The 12,155-nt window shown below is 50.3% G+C and overlaps 1 protein-coding gene across 1 annotated transcript in view; it reads right to left on the reverse strand.

The window, feature by feature from the left end:
• Positions 1–2,248: 2,248 nt before the first annotated feature.
• YY1 (YY1 transcription factor) overlaps positions 2,249–12,155 on the reverse strand; it is a 30,045-nt gene continuing 20,138 nt past the window's right edge. Inside the window, exons 3-5 of the mRNA XM_044231352.1 lie at positions 6,086–6,146; positions 4,269–4,427; positions 2,249–3,420 (exon numbers count right to left, since the gene is read on the reverse strand). Coding sequence (XP_044087287.1) covers positions 3,238–3,420; positions 4,269–4,427; positions 6,086–6,146 — 403 coding nt within the window. The 3' untranslated portion in view covers positions 2,249–3,237. The remainder of the gene's footprint in view (positions 3,421–4,268; positions 4,428–6,085; positions 6,147–12,155) is intronic.

Below are 12,155 nucleotides of genomic sequence, written 5' to 3' on the forward strand. Positions count from 1 at the left end.
TGCCCGAGGGGTCTCTGGGTTTTTGCTGAACGGAAGTGACTCTACCTGTGAAGAAACCATCCAGAACTCTGCTTGGCAACACCAGCAGGCATCGAGACACTATTCTGTCAAAGGGCCTCGCCTGACTCAAATTCAGCAAAGTGACATTTAAAAGAACCCGCATGTGAAAACCAAACAGGGGAGGCAAGTCTTGATTTTCCTCAAATCCTCAGGCCTCGAATCTAGGCACAGCACACAAACACCATATGAAACCAACAGCGTGAGTTCAATGTCACCTTGGAAAATAAATGTCACTCTGGGGTGACAGTTCTTTATACAAATATTATGCTTCCCCCTAAACCCCCGCTACCAAAAAAGGGGGGAAAATCATAAGAAATCCAAAAATAGAAAACAACATCTTGTTAAATGTAAACTTATCCTCTGGAGCTTTTATATTACATATGCTAGAAACATGCATTTATTTCAGTTCGGATGTAAGAAAATATGTCTATCAGTAATTACTTACAAATCAGGTTAATTCTCCAGACAAGGGACTCACTGTTAGAAGACCACTTCAAACTGCAGTAAATTACATCTTTAGCAAAATTAAAAATTCTAACCACAAGCACGACGGGTTTCGGTTACAGCCAACGAGGACAACGGCTCTTCTTCCACTGCCGCTCCCCGAGGAGCTTCCTACACTAACGGGAATCGAGAGTGCCCCGCCAACCAGGAACCTGGGACACGCCACCGCCTTCAACCCCCACTTCAACTCCTGTCAGAGATGAACTCTGCACACCGTGAGAGAAAGACACACGGACAAAGGGGCCGGGGGAGCGACGGCTGTTCCCCTCAGAGACAGAAGGGGTGGAAGAGATGACCAGGGCATCCCCCAAGGGGTCAAGGCACAGAGGAAGAGGGGACCTTGCTCACACGGGAGCCCGGCTTCTCTGTAGGTCTCAGCGTGGCTCGGGGTGAGGGTTGCTGGTGACACCTCCCCACGGCCAAGTCGGCCTGGCCGTGGGCCCCAGGGCGGGAGTCCTGGGAACAGCGCCGGGCCCAGGCTCCCATGTGGCAGTGCTCGGCAAGGGTGGCGTGGTGCCGGACTCCTAATGCAGTCACCGCCCCGAGACCGCTCCCCTGATGGTGGAGAGGGGACGTGGGGGCACTTACACCACGGGCCTCCGCCCCAGCCTGCTCAGAGAGCCTCATGTTGGCACTGGGGCACTCAGCTTCGAAGGGGACCTCCGCCACCGGCTTACCTCTCTCCTGACTGCCAGATACAGCAAAGCCGGGCTTATCCCGAAAACAGCGGGGGTCTTCTGATTAACTCAGTTCCATCAAACTACCCAAGGGATACCAGATTCTGAACGAATAAGAAAAAGTGTCTCAAGTTAAATTTGTCATTTAGGATTCAGAAGGCACTTCAAAATTCTGGAGAGCCCCAGAGTCACTGTTACTAGGTCACCGACCGATGGAGAAGCTGTAAGAGACAGGGCTGCGATTCTGACCTGACGGGTGTCCTGGGCATCTGGTACAGACCTCAGACGGCAGCCAGCTCGCCAGTGACCTCGCGGAGTCAGGCGTGCGGCACACACGGCATGTTTGCGTTTGGAATAAATGCGATTTTTGCTGTATCATGGCAGTTTATAAAATAGTCTCGCGAGTCTGATACTCGACTCGAAGTAAAATGCAAAAATTATAATCGTACGCTTAGGAGGTCACAACGTGAGAGGTAAAGTACTCACTGAGTACAGTATTCACCATCCAATCACCCTGCCCGCCTGCGCTCGGTGGCCGGGGAGAAGCCCGGAAAGGAAGCCACCGGCGCGCAACTGCCACCTGGGCCTGCCCTGAGAGACTCCATGGGCCGGAGGAACCAAGGCTCTCCAAGGACAGCCGAGAACCCGAAGCGCTTCCCGCCAGACCAGCCAAGGACCTGCTGGGGCCGCCCTGAAGGCAGCCCGCGCCGGCAGGTGCCCTCGGGTCTCCCCTCTGCTCGTGCCCATCCCGGGGACCGCTTACCTTGAGCGCACGCCCACGGGCCGGGGCGTAGCTGTCCGGTCACCGTCTTGCTGGGGGTGGGAGGGGGGTGGGGAGGCTAAAATCAAAATCCTACCACCAACGGGGCCCGGTTTGGGGTACTCTGAGGTAGTTCCTTAACTCGGGGTGCCTGTCACCTACTCTCTCCCAGAATTCAGCACGCACAGGAAGTCCTGCAACCTCCATGCACCGCTGCCATCACAAGTCACTGTCGCTGAGTGCAAAATAAAGGAAACTTGAGTTGCTTTATTTAGCTTCCAATTTCTGGGAGGCTCGAGAATTATAATTATGCTGGACAACAAAAGGAAATAAGACTGTGCTTACAGATCTTTTTCTGCCGTATTCTTTCTGTAGGATTGCTGTTTTATTGTTGCCCTTTTCTGTTACATGGGGTGTACACATCAGGTGGTAAAAGGTACAATACATTCTACAGCTGAGCACCACTTTCTGTAACTGAACAGGCAAAGAAATTACACTGAACATCAGCATCTGGCAGTATTTTTCGGAAAAAAAAAAAGTGACTAAAATGGGTTTAAATTGATTAACACTATTAAATCACATCTAATATTTGATACTACATGATTCAATACAGCTATACGATACAATTATACAAAATGTGTTAACATCAAAGAATACAACCAAAATTAAGATAGCAAACAAAACCTATATAACTTTTTTTTACAGGAAAATACTTTTGAAGTATGCATGTAACTGCCCATTCTTTTAAAGAAAATCTACTGCAAGCAAAGTTATCAACCTCCAGAAAAATCACACATAGCATTACTAAGCATATCCCCAAAAAGTGTACAATATGCACACTTGGAAAATACAAAATTAAAAAAATTGTAAGCAACAGGTGAGCTTCATATTTATAAGAATGTGAAAAGAAGTCCCATTTTTAGCACTGTTGTATAAAGAATTGTCTTTTGATGCGAAGTTCATGAACTGTCCTCCTGTCGGGACCACACTTTACAAAAACACCGTGTTTTTGAAACGAGATTACAGAGCAAGATAGAGCATCTTAGCAATGTCATCTTATTAAAGTTTTTTTTTTTTAATTTTTACTACTTTATCAAAACATGTCCCTTAGGTGTGTAGGATTCATTTTTTAAAATTCTTTCCTAGAAACAATATACAAAGGAGAGGCATATTTATTCCCAATCACACTCCTGGAAGATGCTCCCCGGGGTCGAGAAGGTCTTCTCCGTCTTCTTCTCACTGGTTGTTTTTGGCCTTAGCGTGTGTTAAGATGTGAGATTTCAGGTTAGTTGACTGAGCAAACTTCTTATTACAGCCGTCGAAGGGGCACACATAGGGCCTGTCTCCGGTATGGATTCGCACGTGCGTGCGCAAATTGAAGTCCAGTGAAAAGCGTTTCCCGCAGCCTTCGAATGTGCACTGTCGAGGAGAGACCAGAGACAACCCAACTCAGCGACCGGGACGGGGCCGAGAGGGCGGGCAGCGGGCGCCGGAGAGCAGCCGGCCTGGCTGGCCGCGCACCTCGTGCCCCTGGCTTCCGGGACGCGCGCCAGTCCCATCCCAGGACCAGCGGGTGGGGGGCTCTAACTGCACGCGGGATCTCTCCGACACCCAGGCGCAGCCCTCACTGTGTAAATGCGGGGTAAGAGAAGCACTTGCCAAAACAAACACCAAGAACCTCTCCCGGGCTCGTGTTAGGGTCTCAGCACTGTGCGGGTGCTCCAGACAGTAAAACACAGCAGAGCAGGAAGGCTTCTGGTGTCAAGTAGCCGGAAGAGCCCTGCGAAACGGGAGCCGCCCCGCCCGCCCGTCCGCGGTGACGGTTTCTAAAACAAGAGGAACGCCACTGCGCTGACTGCCCCCAGTACCGTTTTGGAACTCCCCATCAATGAGTGATGCGCTTGCCTTCCGTCAAGCACGGAAGACAAACTGCTTCCATCCCACAGTGAATGCACTGGAAATGCAGTTTCAGGCTTGCTCTTGAGCAATCCAGGTTTTCTGCTGATACGAAGTACACCCCCCCTTGACACCCTGATACACCGTGCCCCCCTCCAGGACCAGAGCGGCTGCGCACCGGGAAGGCAAGCGCCGGGGCAGCCCTTCCGGGCCCTCCAACGGGACACCGCTTCGGTTCCTCCCTTAAGGAGCACCGAAGGCCCCGCTGAGAGCCCACCCTGGTCTCCGGGTGTCTGTCCCCCCAGCGCCCAGCGCCCGCAGCCCCGCCTCCACCTGCCAGCTGTGTGGGGAGGGGAAGGGACCAGCTCTACCTGAAAGGGCTTCTCTCCAGTATGAACCAGTTGGTGTCGTTTTAGTTTCGAGCTCTCAACAAAAGCTTTGCCACACTCTGCACAGACGTGGACTCGGGGGCCGTGGGTGTGCAGGTGCTTCCGCATGGCAGAGTTGTCCCTGAACATCTTCGTGCAGCCCTTCGGACAGAGAGAGCAGCTCAGCGGTTCGCACTGCGAACTGTTACGAAGGCCCCAACCACGGAAAACAGCCTTCACCGACCCAAGAACGAAACCACCCACCCCGGCCCCCACTTCCATTCCTCAGCGGCACAGTAGAAATATTAAATGACTTAAGACAAAACCCAGACAGCTGGAAAAGATCTTCCCGTTAAATGCAAGCCCTTGTGTTACAGACCAGGAAACTGAGGCTCAGAGATGTCTTTAAGTAGACTTGCCCAAGGTCACACTGCTCAGAGGAGCCGAGCTGGGGCTAGAACCCAGCAGCCTGGCTTCCAGCCACACCACAGCTGCCTCAGCCAACTCTGTCCCCAGACCAAGTACCAGAAGCCCCGGCAAACCACGGGGCTGAAATGACAGCCGTCCACCACCGCCTTTGGTGGGCCCCAGACTCTGCGCCGCAAGAGCGGGCTGTCACTCTCCGTCGCACACTGTCCCCTCTTCTCTCTTTGCCTCTTTCCCCTTCACAGAGCAAGAAGAGGGTCTCCAAGGAATGGCAACTACAGAAGAAACTGATTTTGTGAGACACTAGGAAAAGCAGCAGCACACGGACACTGGAGCGGGAGGGGTGGGACGGGTGTGGGGCTCTCGGGACAAGCACGGCCTTCCCGGTTCCCTCTGCAGCTGTTGTCCAGGGAGGAGCGGGTGGGGGACGAGCGGACAGCACAAGAGGAGGAGAGTTTCACAGGCGCGAGGGAGAGGGAAGCTGCGGCTTTGGCACCTTGACCCCCAGGCTGTGTTTCCATTTAGCAAATGGAATTTTTTTAAATTGTAATTTGGAAGTACAAGGAGAAGCTAGAAAGAGCACAGGCACTTAGGGCCTAACTGTTTTCAAATGCTTCTTTATGTGCTGGCCCCCAGAGGAACTCATTTTATATCTCGAAATCGCTACACTAAGCGTGTCGAAAAACCACACAAAGAAGCTGTGGGTGGTCGGTCACTCGACGGACGTCGCCAAATGAAACCCATTCTTCCTCAATTACTGATTTTCAAAAAATTCTTTATCCCATGAAAACTTTCTGCCCACCTTCATGATACTTCTTTTTCTGTTAGTTTTATACCCATCCAATTAAGTGTGAAACAGACCCAACCAACACTTCCAAGTACTTTTTAGGTGATCATTTTCTTCGAAAGACACCGCATTTGAAAACAATTAGGCACCCCTGGCATCCCTGTAAGTAACACGGAGTTAACAGGGCAAATAAAGAAAATCGTTAAGGGAATGTAGTTTTATGAGGCTTACTTTAGCAGCATCCAAATACTATCCAAATTTTCATAGTGAGTTTAGAGCCCCACAAAGGTCCACGGGTGAGACAAAACCCAGTGTCTTAAGACTGACTTGTTCATCATCCAAAAAGAAGAAATAAATACATTGTGTATTCGATACACAGTAAGAGCAAAAACACTGGCGCCCTATAGCAGCCCCATTTTACAGTATTTAAATTTAAGTGGCCTTTACTGAACAAAACTTACATCACATATATAGCCTCTTGAATTTCAAAAACAAAGATTAGAGTTCCTCATTTAATTATTCGATGGAAATAACAGTGCAGATTGATTATGGGCTCTCTAGATCTTCATCGGCGTCTAACAAACACTTTTCCCCTAGCATTACTTACTTTATGAGGGCAAGCTATTGTTCTTGGAGCATCATCTTCTTTAATTTTTCTTGGCTTCATTCTTACCAAAAAGAAAAAAAAAAAAAAAAAGAAAAGAGAGAGAAAGAGAGATTTGTAGGAGTGGGTAGACTCATCTGGCATCAATCATATAGTCCCTAAAATGTTCTCCTTACAGATACAAACATCTACGGTTACAGTTTGTGTCCAGGAGGGAAGGGATGCGACCGACCACACTCAACTGGGTGCCCGTGACAGGGGCGCGCCCGCCCCGGCTCGCAGACGCGGGTGCTGGTGCTCACAAAGCCCGAGTCGCGGCCATGGTCTCGCAGTGAGCGGCTGGGGCAGCGCAGACCGGAAGTGAGGTCTGTGAGCCTCGCGCATCTGCTCTTTCCTCTAAGCCCTTTAAATAACACAAGACCACCAGCCCAGACCACAGAGGAGTCTCTTAGTGGGAGCAGAGCAAGGTGTCCACAAGCAGCTGCTGTGATAACAAAGACACCTTGTGAAAAGGAAGCAGCAGATGGGGGAGGGTCTTAAACACAGATCCTACAAAACTGCTTAAAAAAAAAAAAAAAGAGGGAGGGTTCGTTTCATACTGACAGACGTTATCTTTGAGAGATAATTTTTTAAATGGGTACAGAAGAGTCCTTGTAAACAGAAGATCATTTATATACATTATCTCGGGAAAGAAACATAGTAAATGAACTTGGTGTTGGTGTTTTGGGGAGGAGCCCCCAGGGACGGGTGGACAGGTGGGAACACCCCATGCCCTTCCCCACTGCTGAATTTCATCATGCTACTACTTCTGATGGTGGGGGTAGGAGGGAGGGTACTGCTTTTCAAATAAGATTTTTTTTTTTTTTAAAAACAACAGAGATTTCTGGCCCTGCTTCGGGACGGGGGTGTAACAGGAGTCCTGATCGTTTGGGCAGCAAAGCCCTGTGTGGCCTCACTGCCCAGGGAGCTTTCTGACTTGGTAGCTTACCTACCTGCTATTTCCACTGAACCAACCTTTGGTCTTTTGTCAAAACTTTCTCTCCAAATACTCCCTATAGATCTGTGTGTGGTAGAGGGTTTCTAGAGAAACTAGAAAAACAGATTCACATCTCCGAGACAGATGTTCCTTCCGTCCCACTGCCTGCCCCCTCACTGTCCTACGTGAGGCTGCAGTTCGCCAATGAGTCGTGAGGTCAGCAGTGCCTTACCAGTAAGAGCTAACTTACCAGCACTCTCTCCTCACAAAAGATTTCTGCAGTCATCTTTAAGTTAGCAAAGGCCCTAGCGCAGCAAAGTCCTTCTTCACTCTTGAGCTGGGAAAAGGATGACCTGAAGATTTTGTTTTATAAAACCTGAACTGACAAAGTCATCTAGTTAAACTCTCCAACCCTGGAGGGGCGTTGTTGAACCAGTTTATGTGGTGGCTGGAACTTACTGCTAAGGGGAGTCTGTTCAAAATTCTGAGAATACGTATTTCTAGCTTGCTATCTGCCCCCTTTCCAACCCGGCAAACACTCACTCTTTCTTCTACTTGGGGGATTTCGCCATCAGTAAGCAAGTGTTTTCTAAATGCCTATTGCATACAGGGCTTTGAACTTGCCTGTTATCTTAAACACCCGTAAACCCTGGAGCTGCTCTGAGCTCACGGAACTTAAGACAAAAATCTGGTGCCACTGCGCCACCTGGAGGTCAGAGCAGAGTTTGGAAAACAACAGTGACCCACATGAACGGGTTCTACTCCAATCAAGTATTAGTAAGAAAAAAGGGTATTATTAAGAACCAGGCTTCTGTCTTCCCAATGAGTAACATTTCCTCTTTTGATGATTACACGGAAATGCTCTGTCTCTCTTGGCTGCGGACATGGCTACGTGATCGTGTCTGCCCAAATTCACAAGAGTGGTACTCACCTAAAAGAGGGTGAATTTTATTGTTTGAAAATTCTATTAATACACCAACTTTTTAAAATGCCCACTGGGTTGACAGGTAAGTGGCAAAGACAACCACTTCCTGCCCCACCCATCTGGGGCTCCAATGCGGGGTCCCTGTCAGTGCGGCACCTGCTGCAGCGGGACAGATGTGACCAGCCGACTCCCCACCCCCACACTTTCTTAAATTTATTCCCAGGAACTTGATTTTTAAAAACTTTTTATCACGGAGGGGCGCCTGGGTGGCTCAGTGGGTTAAGCCGCTGCCTTCGGCTCGGGTCATGATCTCAGGGTCCTGGGATCGAGTCCCGCATCGGGCTCTCTGCTCAGCGGGGAGCCTGCTTCCTCCTCTCTCTCTGCCTGCCTCTCTGCCTACTTGTGATCTCTCTCTGTCAAATAAATAAATAAAATCTTAAAAAAAAAAATAAAAAAACTTTTTATCACGGAGATTTTCAAACATACACAAAATTAAAGGGCATGGTCCCCAAGTACCATTAACCAAACACTCGATTTCTTAAATGTTATCATTAAGAGTGGGATTTTTCTTAAAATGTCCTTTGCAAAGTGTGGGGCCAGCACGTAGCAATGTAACTGATTGGAGAATGAAGGTTTCGAATGCATTTGGGCAAACACCCCTGGACACCAGAAGGGAGTGAAAGGTCGAACTGCAGCTACTCTCAAGCTCCTTGGCAAACCGGCCTTCCTCACCGGAGTGGAGAACGAGGCAGTGTGTGTTGGGGCCTTTAGATATTCGAAGACAAACACTGAAAAGGTCATTTTCCAAAAACTAGATTCAAAATCGGGGGTTTTTTTGGTGAGTAAAGACTAAAATTAAAATCTTCGTGGCACCAACTGATATATAACCTACAAAATAAAAAGAAGTATTTGAAATCCTAAAAACGTCATTTTTGAAAAGACTAAAATAATATACTGCTACCTGGAACATCCCTTAAACCCACCCAAACTATTCTGAATAACCAAGATCGGAGTTTTTCCTGGATACTTTACACAGGAGGCCACCAATGGCAGCGGGGACACGGGGGCGGGCTTGACGCCAACTCCTACCAGATGCACGACCTTGAGCAAATCACTGCACTTCTCAGCCTCAGTTTCTCACTCTGTAAAAAGGTGGAATGCTACCAGCTTTGTAGCTGCCAAGACTCAAAGACAGCCTGTACGTGAAGCTCTCGGGGAATGACAGCTATTCTTATCCCCAGCTGTGGATTAAATGGGTCTAGCTAAAAATTAGTTCATGCCTTTTAAAAAAAAGGGCCAATCGTATTTAACAACCCAGAAGGTTCCAGTGCTCCAAGCCACTGTTTCCAACTAAAGGGCTGAGAGATTAGAGGAAAACGGTCTAAACTGAGCAGAAAGGCACCCCGGGCAGATTACCAGTGGCGTGGAGGCGCAAGGTGCCAACAAGGGGAGCGAGCGCACGCTCTCCGAGGCGCCCTGGCTCTCCGCACGCTGTGGGCGGGGCGGGGGGGGTTGCGTAGCACTGTAAAGGCTGGACTCTGGGACCAGAAGCCTGCAGGAGTCTCCTGGCACTGCTTCCAGCAAGGAGAAATCAGAGTTCTAAGTTAAAGCTTGAGGTCCCAGACACCGAGATGGACCATTTTTGAAGCAAAGATTCTCAAATGAGGATAAGCCTGTCCCCAGCAGCCTGGAAGCCCCAAGGGGCCCTGCACCGGGGGACGGGGGTGGCCAGAAGCCCCAGCGGAACCCAGCTCCGGCTCTCCCCTCTGCAACCAATTCCCCTTCCTTCCTGGTGCCGAGGGGAGCAGCGCCCCTGGACAAACCAGACTACTGCTAGACCAAGTACGTCCCAGGGAGGCAGCACGCAGCCCTGCCACGTTCCTTCCATCCACCCCGCCACCCCGGCTCATCCTCAAGCTACTCCTGAGAAGTCTCAGGGCAGGTGGCGGATGACAACAAAAATAACCGACTTGTGGCTGACCTAACCACTTCTAATTCTCATCTGGCCAGACCAGAAGTTTCCAAAGGGCTAACTACAGGTAACAGAAAAGGCAGAAAGGCTGTTCATTTAATCTGGAACAAGAACTTGCCAGGTCCCACCTACTGGCCACATTCTGAAGTATTTCAAAAGGACAGTCACCCCCAACACCAGGACTTCTTACACTTGCGCCCCGCCCCGTAACGGATTTACTCACCCCTAACTGATTCTCTAGGCTCGGTGCGGCACGAATCTGAGCCATTCTTTGGTTAGTTCCAAGCCCAGTGCAGAAGCCCCTCACCCCAGCACACGGAGGAGAGGGAAAAGCAGCCAACACGCTACCCCAAGCCAACAGCTGAGCCACGGGGTACAGGTGGAAGTAGGAGGTTCTGTGTGTCTTTACAAGAGAAGACGGGGTCTGGGTCCCCACAATTCGCAACTTGGTGCCTCTCTTGTCTTCAGCTTTCAGAGTCCCAGTCACCACGGCCAGGGACCCCAGAAAACCCTCTTCAGCAGCTGGTTCTACACATTCTCAAAATGCAAAGACCTAACAAGAGAGGCCATTCCAGGCTCCAGTCTCTCTCACCACCGCCACCGTCCAGTTAGAGATGTGACAGTTTTCCGTGATCTGTTCTAGGACTGGGGGCCCGAGGGCGGGGGATAATGGAGATGAGCAGGAGAGCAACCCTCCCCCTTCCCTTTGTGTATGTCGGGATGAGCGAGATCTCATTCCGTTCGGTGCACGAAAGGAAACCTTTGCAGAATGATCAGAAAAGACAACACACTACATTCAGATGATTATGGAAAGAGATCGCCTACTGTGGACCGTAACTGGGTGCTGGGATCACATTTCCTGCTCTGTGAGTCCAACGGAGCAGCTTCAGGACCAAGGAGAGACTTGCAGAATCAGGCCAACAAGTTCTCTGAACTTCAATGACCATCAACTTTACGCTCACTTTTAGGCCACGGCTTATTAGCACTGCCTCTCTCTTCAGGGGGTTTCTGATTATCTTTTCCTTTTTACAAAACTCTTCTCCCAAACCACCAAGACCTTCCGGCTTCTTACTCATTCTGCGCGCTGCTGAATGAACTCGACTTCTCCTGAACAAAGCCCCACAACTCACCGACTGTCTGTTCTCAACTGAATGGGTGTCCAGCCTGCGGCAGAGCTGCCCCCTATTTTCTGGTTCGCCAGATTCTTCAGGAAGGCTTCCTTTTGATGTGTCGTCATCTCCCTGAAGTATATCCTCCAGTAACCCCCTCAGACGGGATAAGTGCGACATAAAACGAATCCTTAGGTGTCTACAATGGCCACTTTCCTGCCCTGTATTTGACTGACAGCTCTGCTGACAGCTCTGCTCGATCAAGAACGCTGTTTACAGAAACTCTGCCTTACAGCTCTCAGAACCTGGCTCCGCCGTCTTCTAATGACCCACTGTGGGTCAAGAAAGGTCTCATTCAGATCAGGTAGGGTTGAAGGCAGCCCTGAGGCAGGCGCAAGGCCACCTGGGAAACAAGCAGAAGCTTCTTTCTATTTGACAACAGTGACACGCACCTTCCGAGTGCAGGGCTGAAACCCCAGATCTTCTGTTCAGGAAACTGGGGACAAGCTTTCAGATCTGCTGCCTCAACTCAGCAGTGAGGGTAAACAACGCCAAGGGTCACTACACCTAGTCACAGCTGCTCACTACCCCCAGATTCCTGCTCTCTGCGAAATCCCGCCCCAGCCCTCTGCTCCTACGCTGGAATCAATCCGCAACAGTAACTCAGAGAAACGGGCCCCGTCCCTCTCCTAGACCTCCTGAGCACGCCCTTGGCTTCTCTGATGCTGTACGTACTTAGGGCCCTAAGCCCCCACGGCTTGTCTAAACGAGCCCCGGGTCCTGCTGCTGGTTCCCTCAGCCACCGATCGCAGGGTCTTACCCAGACTTTCCTCCCCAAAACCGCCCTCTCCACACCGTGGACGGCCGCGTCACTCTCAGCCGCAGCCACAGTGCGGAAGAGGAGTTAGCCCTGACTTCCCTCCTGAAACCTCCAAGTCCAAGAGGGATGACTAACACCTAAACCCCAACAATGCCCACCCTGAGCCCCAAACCAGCACCCCTCTTCCAATCCCATGCCGGCTGAGGCTTCGCAAGGCGCTGAGCTTCCATTCTCATTCCCCTCCTGGAGACACACAGCTGGGGCGGTTCTC

The sequence above is a fragment of the Neovison vison genome, chromosome 13 (assembly GCF_020171115.1).
Source record: "Neovison vison isolate M4711 chromosome 13, ASM_NN_V1, whole genome shotgun sequence".
Lineage (NCBI taxonomy): Eukaryota > Metazoa > Chordata > Mammalia > Carnivora > Mustelidae > Neogale > Neogale vison.